This window comes from Pelodiscus sinensis, chromosome 3 (assembly GCF_049634645.1).
Source record: "Pelodiscus sinensis isolate JC-2024 chromosome 3, ASM4963464v1, whole genome shotgun sequence".
NCBI lineage: Eukaryota > Metazoa > Chordata > Testudines > Trionychidae > Pelodiscus > Pelodiscus sinensis.
Genome location: NC_134713.1, coordinates 18,605,325 through 18,620,706, shown reverse-complemented (window position 1 = coordinate 18,620,706; position 15,382 = coordinate 18,605,325). Strand labels below are relative to the sequence as shown.

Here is a 15,382-nt window from a genome sequence, read left to right as displayed (position 1 = left end):
AATGGCGGTGGTGTCAGCCTACCTTCATCGCCAAGGCATTATGATATTTCCATATCTGGACTATTGTCTAATCAAAGCACCCACTTACCAAGTATCAATACAGGCCACCCACATTACAAGAGAGTTAGTCGCTACCCTAGGCCTCTTAATCAACATCCAGAAGTCGTCATTCACACTCCGAAGGTCCATCGAGTTCATTGGGGTTCGATTAGACTCTACAACAGACAAGGCTTATCTTCCCATGGACAGATTCAACAAGATACGGGATTTAGTCCATACCATGTCTCTCAGCCCCAGAGTCGACATACTTAACTGCTTAAGACTCATGGGGCATATGGTGGCAACCACTTACATGGTACAACATTCGAGACTCCACCTCAGGTGCCTACAGCACTGGGTAGCTTCAATATACCGTCCAGGCAACCAAAATGTTCACAGAATGGTGATGGTGCCAGCAATAGTGCGACAGTCCCTTACATGGTGGACGTCCCACACCAACATGCTTACCTGAGTCCCCTTCCACCATATGCATCCTGACATACAAATTATGACAGACGCATCTCTTATAGGATGGGGAGCTCATTGCGCAGAAGAACATGCTCAAGGTCAATGGACCTCAACGGAAGCGCTTCAGCACTTCAACCTACTGGAGTTGAGGGCTGTACTCAATGCCTACAAAGCATTCTCACACTGAATTAGAGGCCATACAGTCCAAGTCCTTACCAACAATACCACCAGTCTACAACATCAACCGTCAAGGCGGGACCAGATCAAAATCCCTCTGTGTGGAAGCCACGAGGCTATGGAACGGTTCTTCAAGGTGTCCCTATGGGTGCTCCACTACCTGCCCTCCTCCCCGCTTGGAGTCTTCTCTTTATCTTTCAGAGTGACCTGTTTAGGAGGAACTGGCAGGAGCCAGACCGCGTGCACACTCAGAAGCGGCACGAAAGGCACGCGACACTGCCACACATGTGCAGTTCGGCTAAACCATGGCTGATGAATCTCCGACCTGTGGTGCTGGGACGAGCCCATCACCTACGTGGAGCACCCACGGGGACACCTCAAAGAACCGTCATTACTGCACAAGGTGAGTAACTTCCTCTTTCCTCTCTGTTTTCCTAGGTCTAGCCTAGTATTCTTGTAAAGAGCCCAAAATGCGGGCCCAAATGTGAGGTATCTGAATCAACATTACGATGGCAGCAAGGGCTGGAAAACATCTCTTATAGTACCAGTGCAAGATATGTAAAATAATCATTCACTACAGTCATCAAATTCAGTCTCTTGCCCTCATGGCAGAACCAAGAACCCTAACATATTGATCTAACCTCTTCTTAAATATCTCCGTTGATGGAAAGTCTACAACTTTCCTAGGCAATTTATTCCAATGCATAACCATCCTGACAATTACAAAGTTTTTCCTCATGTCTAACCTAAACTTCAATTGCTGCAATTTAAACCCATTGCATCTTGTCCTACCCTCAGACATTAAGGATAATAATTTTTCTCCCTCCCTCCACCCTTTTAGGTATTTGAAAGTTATGTCCCCTTCTCAGTTGTCTCTTCCAAACTAAACAAGCTCAGTTTTTTCAGTCTTCTCTCACAGGTCATGTTTTCTAAACCTTTTATCATTTTTGTTGCTTTTCTCTGGACCTTTGCCAATTTGTCCTTATATGTGATACCTGGAAGTGGTCACAATATCCAACTGAGGCCTAATCAGCGCAGAGTGGAGTAGAATTACTTCTTGTGTCTTGCTCACAACACTCCTTCCTCTTAATGCATCCCAAAATGATGTTTTTGCAATGGTTTTACACTGTTGATTCATATTTAGCTTGTGGTCCACTATAATCCCTAGCTCCTTTTCTGCAGTACTCCTTCCTAGACAGACCCTTTCCATTTTGTGTGTGAAATGGATTGCTCTTTCTTAAGAGGAGTACTTTGCATTTTTCCTTATTGAATGTCATCCTATTTACTTCAGACCATTTCTCCAGTTCCTCCAATCATTTTGAATTATAATCCTATCCTCCATATGCAATGCTATGTACAAGAAGTGAGTAGGTGCCTTCCAAATTTGAAATGAGGGATGATAATTATGGTAAGTTTTGCCATTAAGATAATTAGGAAGAGAATGTGCACAAACTTTATGCATTACCAGACTTTGGGGATAACCATCAATAAACAGCAGGGCTACGTCTACACTGGCCAGTCTTGTGCAAGAACATATGCAAATGAAGCGAGTTGATGAATATCACCACCTCATTTGCATACTTAATGAGCAGCCATTTTGCGCAAAAAAACCTTTATGCAAGAGCCATTCTGCTGCTCCCCTTGAACAAAAGCCCCTTGCGCAAAATGGCAGCTCATGTATGCCAATGAGGTGCAGTGATATTCATTGCTGTGGCTCATTTGCATATGTTCTTGTGCAAGACTGGCCAGTGTAGACGTAGCCAGGAGGAAAAGGTGAAAAAATCTAAAATGAGCTCGAGATCCAGTATCTTTAGGATTCCCATGATGAGATGTAAAACTAAGGTCCTGATCACTTGTGCTTGTTGAAAATCCTGTGTCTCTTCGTACAACAGTAGAAGTGTTAAACCTGCATCCTTGCTAAATTCCAAGTTAAGTAAGGACCTCTTAAACTAAACTCTGACCTTAATTATAGCTTTTGGGGACTGCTCCACCACAATATTGGCTTCTCTGGAAATTATGACACTTTTTGCAAGTACAGCAATTTTAAACATCATACTGGCTAAAATCCAATTTAAATAATTACAACTGTTTATAGTATCTGCTATCTGGAGGCAGCAAGTGCACCTAAGAATGACTCGTAGTGACATTTTACTGGTCAAATGCCTAACACGTTAAGACATCTGCATTCCAGCTGAGTATAAACATGTCTAAAAATTACTTAAACAGGCTTGGCATAATTTGATTTTAAGCCATTTTAAAATTTTATTGAATTTTCACTGTTGCACAAAACTGAGCTTTAAGGGCTTATTTTTATTGATTTAAATTTTCATTTGTATACATTTTCAGAAAATGAGGGGTTCAGATAATTATGTAATTACAGTCAACATTGAGACTTGACATGTTAAAGACATATTAAAAATGGTTACTTACCTTCTTGTAACTGTTGTTCTTTGAGATATGTTGCTTATGAACATAGATGTGGGAGGATGGCATTAATTCCTGACAGCTTTCTGAAAGGTGGTGGTGTACGGAGCTGGGGCATCTGATTCACCTGTGTCTGAGAACAGCTCTCTTCCCCATTCGAGAAACTGACAGTAATAAGAGGTGGATGCTTCTGCCCAAAGGTAGGAAAAGAGATAGCTGGGATGCATTTTCATTTTCCCATGTGGCAATGTCCTTCAGAAACACTGGGCTGCAGAGTGGAAGCTGAGGGTAAGGGAGGTTCAGGGTGTTCCAACAACTGGGACTGTTGTTCGGGTGTCCCAGGAAAGTGTATGTTGGCAGTTCTTTGAAGGACCATCTGTACTTGGGAAGATTCAGGTCCAACACTTCTGGATGGAGCTAGCAGGTGTCAGTCCTTATGTTCTGGAACCAGAAACACTGATGGATCTTTTCTTACATGCTTTACCCTTCAATCTGTGGATGTCTTTTTTGCTACTGGGCCCAACAGATTCACAAACAGGTTCATCTGGTATGGGTGTGTTCAGGGAAGGAACCCTTTTTATGTGCAGGTCTAGACAGGGATCTGTCCTAATGATCAGGAGTATGCTCTCCACTCAGGGGAAGCTGGGGAAAGAGAGCCCATCTGTAGACTCCTCTTCTAAGCTTATGCATGGAAGAACACTGCTTTTCTGATTGACCTGATGTATGGGTGGGAGGAATCTCCCGATCTTGAATCAATGAGGCTCTCTCCATAAGATGTTTCCTTAACTGAAGCGCATGAACTTCATATGTTCTTGGTGGAAATGAATGAAAGATGCTACACTCTGCAATACTGTGCATCTTACCCACACAATAGACACAGTGCTGGTGATTGTTGCTCACAGAGAGGGAGCAAGGGCAGGGGAAAGAGTTCTGGTACCTTAGGACTCTGGGCGCAGGCCCAGACTGTGAAAAGGGAGGTGCTGGTATGGGGAAAGAATTCATCCTATAAACTAATAATACCATTCTAAATACTGTGCAGGTATGTACACACTTATTTGCAAACTAAGGATAAATGCTGGAGAAATATTTGAACACAGGGATTCTGATTCAAGCAATGCAATGGTATGAAGGAACTAGAGAGGTATCAGCCCACACTACCTTTGTGGTTCTCAGAAGAATAAGTCAAAAGTGTTCAGACTTCATCAAGCACTCTAGTGGAAAGAGCTTGAAATGGGCTGCCCTCACTTTGTGTCTTCTTGGAGGAGGAGTGGTATGTCTGAGCACCTGTCAGCACTGTGTCCCTTAATGAGGCTAAAAGTGGGATAGTAGCCTCACAATACAAGCAAGTTTTAAATCTTGGGGATTGTTTCAATTATGCAGACTTAGAGCTGCTGCTCCTCCCAACCAGGTGTAAACAAAAAAACCCACAAAAAAAACAAAACAAAAACTCCACAAACCCACCACCACTTAACTGTACTACCTACCTAGTTAGTCTTGTACTACCTACCTAGTTAGATTGCAGTGTGTGCACATTAAGCAGACACTGCAGGGATTCCATCTAGTTGCCAGGGATGGTAAGAAGCAACTGAGGTACAGCTGGGCCCACTCTAGCCTTTATGGCCTCACTTGAAGGAGCAGGAGAGCACAAGAGTGCAGCACTACCCAAAAGGAATCAGCTTGCATGTGTACCAGAAGTGTAATCCACACGCACAAAGCAACTAAACAGTACAGAAGTAAAACCATCACCAGAGCACAGCTAAGAACTGAGAAAACTGTCTATGAGGTTTATAGAAAAACACAAGACCAGATATATTTCAGTGTTATTCACATTTTCATTTTGTTTTTACAGCATATACAAGTGAACATTACATTATTCATTATGAACCACAAGGAGCAGGAGACAGACCTAATCAGACTAGACAAATTGGTCCATAAATAATCCATATCAAAAGGAGACAGTTCAGAAAAAGAGGCCTAGTGGTTGTACCCAAACCTCAATACACTGCCTATGTACTGAAGTGGAATCTGGGTGTAGGGAATCAATCAATCTTCAGGTTCTCACATCTCTTCTGTGCCCAAAAATTTTGTTATAAAAGCAATGGGGAAGGAGGATTCAGTGGCTGCTGCTGCATTTGTTACAGCTTCAAGACCCTTTTTAAAGCTAGCCATGATAGAACAGGCTGGTAGGGGAATGGGAATACTGGAACAGTGATGTCAGCTTCTACAGAAGAGTGCATACTGAATCAGTTATAAACACACACACAGTAGCATCATAGTCAGTGGCACTAACTGAGGTGAATGTCAGCATTCTACGTTGTAACATATGCACGCCATTTGTACAAAGGATAGAACAGAGAACTTTAAAAATACCATCATCTCAAAGTGAAACTTTGGATTCCCATCTCCTGTGCTAATAAGGCATAAATTTCAAAGTTGTTCTATGTATTTTAGGGAAAGCCGCAGCTCAAGTGATTGGGTGCTGCTTCTAGCAGAGAGGAAGTCGGGTGCTGAAACTAATCTTCATGCAGCAAATACCTGGAATGGAAATTAGAACTATGCTTATGAAAAGTCAGAAGCAAATTACTAGATTATTTAGGAAGGTATTAATGACACATCCAGAGTCTCAGATGTAGAAAGCTGTTTTGTTAAATTAATGCTACAAGAATACAATAAAAATATATAGAACACCTACAATGTTATGCTGCAAGGAAATGTCTGTAGCTTTTGATTATGAACAGTAAGATGACAGAATTCCATATACAAGATTATACCACTGCTGGTTCTTTTTTCTTCATCATCACAGCCTTACCATAACAGACTTATGTGATCAATGTTCAAGACATAGAATCCAATAGCTTGTAGATTAAAAAAAATTATGCTATCAAAATTAACATTTTACACAAAATACTTGGCTTCAACAAAATACAAGCACTTTCTTTATCTTTCAGAAACTGAAAGTAAGTTTTTTCCAAAATATTTCCATAGGCAAAGGATTAAAAACGATTTTAATTATACACATATCGTCACAATTCTGCCTTAAAAAGATCATTGGGAAATGTACATAAGGCCTCTTGTAAATGTACATCATCTTCATATTACTGTTACAATGTCATAGGTCTAGAGAAAAAATTGACAGTATCATACATATTTGATTTAGGTTGGGAGTAGGCTATTCAAAAATACAGTACTCTTCTGTACAAAAAAATCATGCCACATTTATTAAGATGGAAGAAGCATTGGTTTTTCAGGTAACCAAATATTTCAGTCCATTTCTTGCTTACTATTCTTATTATCCTGACAAATTTTCAACTGATTCATTTCCCAAAAGGTCCATATTAACAGAATCAACAGCTATGTTATAAAGAAAACATAATGTTTCTCACAATAGATAAAAAGAAAGCTGGTTCATATTTTTGAAACCATATAAAGATAGAATTTTTTAAAAAAATCACTCTTGATTTGCTGAAATAAATTTACATTATACAACACTATATGCCAGGGCAAAGAGGGGAGGAGGATATGAATATACACTAAAATGCAAATTTTTGTCCCCAAAGGGGGTAAAACAAATTACATTTACAGCATGAAAGGTTTACAAATGTACATCTGTACAACCAAGGTAAGCATCACTACTAAATTAGCAAGGCTTGTAATAAACATTGAAACAAGAGATTTGTTTTCAAACTGTAAACTTACATCTATTAACTACACGTATACAATGCAAATATTTATAGGAAGCAAAAAAGCTATCTGAATATTTAATCATGCTTACATGTTGAGCTATCAAGTTTACTGTTCAGTGGCCCCTTTTCTCCACCATCAATACCTACTTTTTTGCATCTACTGTGAGAAAGCAAAATAAATGCTCAACACTTTCAACTCATGTCTTACAATTCTAAATGCAAATTAAAAAAAATACAAATCTCTACTCTTCCTGCATTGCAAAACTGACTGTAAAGTTAATGCAGGATTATTCTCTATTCAGACAGTACTTTATTGTATGGAAGTACCACCATGATTTTATTCCTCTACCTTGTACAACAATTAAATATATAAGTATATACATCACTTTTTTTATACATTGCTAGAGAAAATATTAGGGCATTGCATTAAAAAAATCATGTCCAGAGCAAATGATGAAAGCCTGTCTTTAAAGTTCCCATTGTTTTGTCAATACCTACTTTAATTTGCTGTGCCCTTTTTTAATATTTGATAATATGTTGTGAACCACCAAAATCCAACTTAACTTTCTGTGACACGTTAAATAATACTTATGCAGTTGATCAATTTTAATCTGGTATAAAAGACTCCACACAAAGGGGGGAAAAAAGATTAATTCTATTTACAACTCTAGAAACCTGTTGTGCTATTATGGTGGGTAGACCTACCAGATTGCAAGCCAGTGTATTAAAAGAATAATGTACTTTTTCCCTTTAAAAACTATTTTTCAGTGACTTTACAAGGTAAAAATTTACAAAATATGTGACAGCTATTTTGATACAATTACATCATATACAGGCATTCTGTGCTTTGTCAACAATTCAATCTGATAGGTCTCCGGGCCAGGACTGGAGATATTTTATAATTCACTCCCCAAAAATATACACAAGAACAATAAAAATTTTACAAATGGATGAACAGAGTCAATAAATAGATTTAAAAAAAATCAGAACATTTATAGTTAAGTTGTGGGTTTTGATAATTCACAATGAAAAATTTCTTTCATTCAAGCTGCTGCCTGTATGTATGGTCTTTCACAGCATCCCATTTGGTGGTCCTCCGATTGGGCCCAGGTCAGCACTGTTCTTCAGGTAATACTTTTCCAGCTTCGCCAGTATGTGTTTGCCATAGGTATATTTACGCAGAGTTGTAATGTGGGGCCGAATCTGCAATATGAAAAATCTAGTTATGTTCTATCTAAAATCTCAATCTAATCTATCAAGTTTGATTAGTACTGGTTATCTACATTTAATTTTAGCATACACACTAATTTCTATTAAATATATTTGTTTTCAAGATTGTTTATTCAAATGTGACAAAATGAATTATACATTGCTAGAGAAATTAAAAAAAGAAGAAGAGAAAAGCTATTTTTTAACCTTGGTTTTTGTTTTTCCTGTTTGCCAACACGAAGAAGGACAGCTACTCAATATGCCAGTGAGTAACCAAGAGTTTAAGCACAATTACTTCAATGGCTATTAAACTGAACACTACACAGATTAACTGGATCTAGGCAAGCTAGGGGTTGCATTTGACCCCTGGGCCTTAGTTTCCAAATTCCTGGTTTATACTGTAGCAAATTTAAATCTCATTATTTTTAAATAAAGCCTGTAGTATTGTATTAATTAGGGAGATCATATTGTGAACCTGGAACTTAAGCCCTTATTTACCATAGATCTATGGTATCTGTTTTCATTAGTTCTATTTGCATGGTGTTTAAAAAAAAACAACAGTGTAAACTGAGGCCTGGTTGTACATACTGCTTTACCACACTAACATTAGGGAAAAAAAAGGGGGGGGGAGAAAAGAAGGGAGGATGCATTTAATTTATTAAGCCACAACCGTCCCTTTCCTGTCAAGGATCATGACTCTACAAGGTGGATTCTAAAGAAATTCAAGTACTGTAAATTCAGAAATATCAAATAGGTACGTGACAGGAAACATGAAGATAGAGGGGAAGAAAAACTCCCAAAAGCCGATGAAGCTACATATCACGTACCTTGTGCACTATAATCTTTCGCTGTGCAGGTTCAGCCATATCAATCATCTTCTGAACAACATAGTTGGCATACTGGTCCTTCATCATGGTGTATAAGGCACTGTGAGGACCATCATTCTGGCAACAAACCTCATCAATAAGTAAAGCTCTTTCAGCACGAGATGCATGAGTTACACACTTTTCTACCACATTGCTGAAAAAAAATAAGGTAATTGTGTTTTATACATGTTTAAAAAGTTGTGAATATTCCTTTCTAATTTATTTGAATAGAGATTGGCAGGTCTAAATGTTTTAAACATGTTACAACTGTGGCCCTAAATACTGAAAGTGCAGAATGTATGCCAAAAGATTAATTTCCTTAGTTTTGAAAGGGCTTTCTTTTTGTGTGGAAAAAATACTGATAATCTGTATGTTGGTGATGGTCAAAATCAGAGCGGATAGGAAATTTTCCAACTCAACATCCAAACATTGCGTGAAGCCTGCCTGGCTTCTTGGAAGCCCAAGCTTCCAGGCTTCTGACTACTCATGCAGAGGGATGGCAAGTTTAGAGACTGAAAATCCCTCACAAGTCACCGGCATCTTAGCAGCTCATACCTGGTAGACTTATAGGGAGCCAAATATCTGGAAGTATTGGATCCCAAACTCATGTCTCCTTGGCAGCCATGACTTTAAGGGACCTTGGTTCTAGGTCAGTGTGCTTAGTTGGCAGCTGTGGAGCCAAGGCTTCCCAGGACCAGAGCTCCCCAACAAGTTGGGTGACTGGGTCACCACCAGGCTGATTTCTAGGAGGGCAGGCTGCTCAGCTGCCAATGATTTTGTAAGAAATTCTAATGTTTTTTTATCCTGGAGCATTTTCTACCCCCTCTAAAGTTTCACTTTTTCATGCAAATAGAAGTGCTAGTCAAAATTTAAAATCAGCTTTAAATAAAGGCAAAAGATTAAAAGGTTAGTGAACCTCTCTAACACCAAGAGCACTGTAATACCTCGCAAATTTGTGCTGACTCAAAGCTAGAACTTTCCCTCTTATTTCTGATACTATTTTACTTTTGTCTTCAGGACGGCCATGCTCCAGCACATGTTGGATAACGTAATTTCCATATTGATCCTGAAAAAAAAAAAAATCAGTTTTCTTATTGTTCCACCTGAGGAACTCATGTAGGCTTATGCATCTTTGTATTCACTTTGAAAAGTAAAACTGGCATAGGTGTAAAGAGAAAAAATAACTGACCATTACAAAATTACAAGAGTACACCTGGAAAACATTTCACCAAGATTAATTATTCACGGTCCTTTTGTGGATTTTAGGTTCAAAATCTGAATCTTGCTAAAAACTGTGATTTGCCAAGGAATGACCATTATCTGCTAAATTTGTTTAAAATTAATTTCACAAATTAATAAAGCCAAATTGTAGTGGTCATAAACCTTCAAAAACTTCTGTAGCTGATTCTATGTATACAGTTGACTAACCCCATATCCTACATCAGTGTTTCCCAATTGGTGCTCTGCGAGGAGCTGGCGCTCCCCTGCCCCCTCTGAAAAAAGAGAGAGAGAGAGCCAGCAAGCCAGCAGAGGCGTGGGCGGCGAGTTTTGTGGTGCCCAAGCTCCAGCAATATTTGGAGCAGGAGCTGGAGCTGGACCCGGACCCGCCTGGCCCCCCCCCCCCCGCGCGTCCTCCCAACCCAGCCCCAGCCCCAGAGCAGGAGGGGAGGTGTCAGTGGGAGGGGGACAGGGTGATGCTGGGAGGGGAGAGGGTAAGGACATTGGGGGCTAAAAGGGCGAGGGGAGGTGCTGGGAGAAGGCTTGAAAGAAGGGGTGGGCATGAGGAAGGCTGGGATGGAGCAAGTCATGTGAGAGGGCAGAGGGGCATGAGGAGAATGGGGGCAGAGGGTGGTGAGGGATGGGCATCAGGGAAAAATGGAGCAAAGGGGGCAGGGGAAGTGAGGGAAGGGGGAGGCACCAGGAGGGTACAGGGCTAAGGGAACGTGCAGGTGCCAGGGGATTCTGGGGGTGAAGCAGGAGGTCAGACACCTGCAGTGGAGGGACCACCATCAGAGGAGAGAGGCAAGGCAGGTTTGTAGAGGGAGATGTTAGAAGAGGGGATGAGGAGGGGTAGCTCACATAATCAGAGTGGGGCTACTGGAGGAGTGGGCACAGGGAGGAGAGAAGGGCTGGTGGAGGGGGCAGGTTGCAGGAGGGCTGAGGACAGTGAGAAGAGCAGGAGTCAGGACAGCAGAGGAGGGTGAGGAGTGGGGGGGCAGCAGGCACCAGGGGAGCTGACATGGCAGAAGAGGGAAAAAGGTAGAGGTTTAAAAATATGTATTAATAACTTGGGTGGCACATCCAAACAAGCCATATGAACTCAATACTGGTGCACAATACAAAATTCATTTTGCTCATGTGAGGAAACTCTTAGGCTATGTCTACACTGGTTGTTGCTTGTGCAAGAACACATCCACTCTTCCATGTGCGAGCTGTGCTTTTGCACAAGAACATCTATGGCAGTGTGGACACTCTCTTGCCCAAGAAAGTGCCGATGGCCATTTTAGCCATAGGGCTTTCTTGCTCAAGAAATTCATGTTGCCTATCTACACTGGCCTCTTGCTCAAGAATAGTTGCTCAAAAGGGCTTATTCCTGAGTGGGAGCATCATAGTTCTTGCAGAAGAAGCCCTGATTTCGTACATGAGAACGTTAGTGTACTTGCGCAAGAACACACGGCCAGTGTAGACAGGCAGCAAATTTTTGCGCAAGAACGGCCGCTTTGGTGCAAGATCATGCCAGTGTAAACACAGCCAAGGGAAGGGAGAAAGGCAGGGGCAGGGAATCAGCACTGGCTCAGCATGTCTACATGGTTTGGGGGAAGGTGCAGGAAACTGAGCTCAGATGGGTTGCAGAGTGGGGAAGTCTGGGGGACTGGGCTGGGGTGTGTGTGTGTGGAGCTCAGAGCTCGGTTTGAATGCAGGAAGAGGGAGGTGCCGGGAACCGGGGCTAGACTCAAGGGGAGGGAGGGACAGGGAATCGGCTCTTGGCTCAGCAGTTTTGTGGGGCTTGGAGGAGGTGCAGGGAAACGGGGCTCAGCCGTGCTGCGGGGGAGGCATGCAGGGAACCAGTGCAGGGCTCATCTGGGCTGAGGTGGATGGGGGACGGCATACAGAACAGACAGGTAGCTCAGCTGGGCTGTGAGGGGCTGCAGAGAACTGGTGTTGCACTCCCTTGGATTGTGAGGGATGGTTTTGGGGGAAGTGCAGGGAACCAGCAGGGGTGTTCTGAGCCCATCATACTCACAGCCTCCTTGCCCTGAGCCCCTCACATATCCAGCCCAAACTCCTGCACCCTCACATCCACAAGCCCTGGCTTGCTCAGCACCCCAACCTTCCACGTGAACTCAGCACTCCCCAGTCTAGAGCCCCCTCCCTGAGCCAACAGCCCCTTCTCCTGCATCCAAATTCCCTCCCAGAGCTTGTACTTCTCAACCCTTCCCACACCCAAATCACTCATTCCCACCCCACACCGCACTCTCACTAGGTTGAGACAGGTATAAGGGCTGGGGATAGCAAGTGATGGAGAGGAGGGCAACAGAGCGGATGAGGCCTCACAGAAGGGAGATGGGAGGGTCTTGGGGAAGGAATGTGATTTTCATGAATTGGTGGGTCCCTCTCTCCTCCCCCGCCTCCTTTTTTTTTTTTTTTTTGCGTGATAAGCCTAGGGGTTCCTTGAAATTCTGAAAAGCTGAAAAAGGTTCCTCGGCCAAATAAAATTGGGAAACACTGTCCTACATTATGCCAAAAGTGCATAAAAAAAGCTTTTACCATCTGTATGTTCATTTGTATTTGTAAAGAAACAGAGGGAAGCTAGAAGGGGAAATCAATGTTTGCTAAATCAAAAAAGGACATGCACATAAAAATACCTAATCAGCTAAGGAATAACAGCAATATAAAAGAAAATGAAATGTACAACAAAAACACAGTGGACAGTAACTTTACATAAATAAAAGAGTATACTAACTTGCACAAGCTGTTCTGTATGTTGATGTAATTCTTCTAAAATAGGCAAAGTCTGCTCAGCAGTGCAGTGCTCCAGAATACGCTGAATTACTCTGCAGCCATATGGATGAGTTGAAAGCACAAACACCTTAAATGACAGGGTTGAAAATTTTGAAACTTGACATACTAATGTTTACTTTTAAAAAATTAGTTATTTAATATTATCTACTTTGCAAAGTACTGACATCTTCACAAACATTATGTCTTTCAGTATTAGAAATTTCAGCCTCTCATCACATTCAGAGCCAGTCATCAACACTGAAGAGCTGTGCCTATGAGCCCAGCTCCTGGAGCCATCCGATTACATCATCTTCTTGCACAGATACAGACAGACATCATCTTTCTATCCAAGTGCAAGAAGATGGACATTGAACCCAAAGGACTGAAAGTGAACAATCCATTAAGATCAACATACTGCACTGACTACAGTGAAAGACTCTGCCTCACACTATCCAAGAAATTAAGAAATCACCTGATAAGTATTTTATACAAGAAACAGAAAACCAACAAGAATGACATTTCTAACTTAGATCGTCTCATCTCAAGACAAACATCCACACCGACTGACACCTTGCAAGACTTTTGTTCCACCAGACAAGAAATCTACTATACACACTTCTATTCCCTACAACAAAGAAAAGACAATAAATTTTCTAACCTGTTCCATACCAGTGGCTACAACAGCAACTGCCTCAACCCACCGGATAATATTGTTAACCTCTCCAGCTACAAACTCAATCCAGCAGAAGAGTCTGTCTTGTCCCAGGGTCTCTCTTTCTGCCCCACGTCCCCCACAAACAGGATACAATTTTGTGGTGACCTTGAGGCTTTTTTTCACCGCCTCCGCCTCCGAGAATATTTCCAAACCACCAATGAACATCAATCTGACCTACCAGATCCCCCCTATTAACACCAAAGGAAAAATAATTCTATATGGACTCCCCCCTGACGGTCGGAATTACAATCTGGATTTCTATATACAAAGCTTCCGCAACAACGCACAGACTGACATTATTCACAAACGACAACAAGCAACACACAATCTTAGCCGCGCTGAACACCATGACATCCAGAGTCTCAAAAACAACCTGGACATTATAATCAAACCAGCTGACAAAGGGGGTGCTGTGGTCATTATGAATAAGGCCGACTATAACCAGGAGGTAACAAGACAACTCTCGAATACCACATTTTACAAACCTCTCCCCTCTGATCCCACCTTGGAATACCAAAAGAAACTACACTGTCTCCTTAAAAGCCTCCCCACAGCTACTCGGGAACAAATCCACACAGAAACACCTTCCGACCCCCGACCAGGATTGTTCTATAAACCTGGGCACCCCGGATGTCCCATCATCTCTGGTATTGGCACGCTCACTACTGGTCTATCCAGCTATGTAGACTCTCTTCTCAAACCCTTCGCAACCAACACCCCCAGCTATCTCCGAGACACTACTGACTTCCTAAGGAAACTATAAAACATCGATAACCTCCCCAATAACACCATCCTTGCCACCATGGATGTAGAAGCTCTATATACCAACATCCCACATGAAGACGGATAACAAGCAATTAGAAACACTATCCCAGAGGACACCACTGCCAACCTGATCGCAGACCTATGTAACTTTGTTCTCACCCACAATTATTTCCAGTTTGAGAACAACTTATACCTCCAGATCAGTGGCACAGCCATGGGTACACGCATGGCCCCACAGTATGCTAACATCTTTATGGCTGACCTAGAACAACGTTTCCTCAACTCCCGTCCCCTTTCACCCCTTCTCTACCTACGGTACATCGATGACATCTTTATGATCTGGACGCATGGCCAAGAAACACTGGAGATATTCCACAGAGATTTCAACAACCTACACCCCACCATCAACCTCAGCCTGGACCATTCTACACGAGAGATCCACTTCCTGGACACCACAGTACAAATCAACAATGGAAAATTAGACACCACTCTCTACAGAAAACCCACCGACTCATACAGTTACCTACATGCTTCCAGCTCCCATCCAGAACACACCACACGATCCATCGTCTATAGCCAAGCCCTTTGATACAACCGCATCTGCTCTAATCCCACTGACAGAGACCAGAAGCTTCAGGATCTCTACCAAGCATTTATAAACCTCAACTACCCACCCGGAGAAATAAAAAAGCAAATTGAAAGAGCCAGACGAATACCTAGAAACCATCTACAGGCAGTCCCCGGGTTACGTACAAGATAGGGACTGTAGGTTTGTTCTTAAGTTGAATCTGTATGTAAGTCGAAACTGGCATCAGCCGCTGCTGAAACTGATCAGTTTCAACCACGGCTGAATCTGGATGCCAGTTCTGACTTACATACAGATTCAACTTAAGAAACCCAGGCGTCCCCAAGACAGCTGCTGCTGAAACTGATCAGCGGCTGAATCCAGGAAGCCTGGGGCAGAGCAACTCTGCCTGGGGCTTCCTGTAGTCAGCCGCTGGTCAGTTTCAGCAGCGGCTGACTTGGGGATGCCT

At 42.2% G+C, this 15,382-nt stretch overlaps 1 protein-coding gene across 7 annotated transcripts in view; it reads right to left on the bottom strand.

Annotated features, from left to right (window-relative positions):
- Positions 1–6,096: 6,096 nt before the first annotated feature.
- Positions 6,097–15,382, bottom strand: part of PUM2 (pumilio RNA binding family member 2) — a 128,913-nt gene continuing 119,627 nt past the window's right edge. For all 7 annotated transcript variants that reach the window (XM_006137572.4, XM_075923436.1, XM_075923433.1 and 4 more), the window contains 4 exons: positions 12,831–12,956; positions 9,811–9,932; positions 8,828–9,020; positions 6,097–7,994 (listed from right to left, as the gene is read on the bottom strand). In XM_006137572.4, coding sequence (XP_006137634.1) covers positions 7,863–7,994; positions 8,828–9,020; positions 9,811–9,932; positions 12,831–12,956 — 573 coding nt within the window. In that variant the 3' untranslated portion in view covers positions 6,097–7,862. The remainder of the gene's footprint in view (positions 7,995–8,827; positions 9,021–9,810; positions 9,933–12,830; positions 12,957–15,382) is intronic.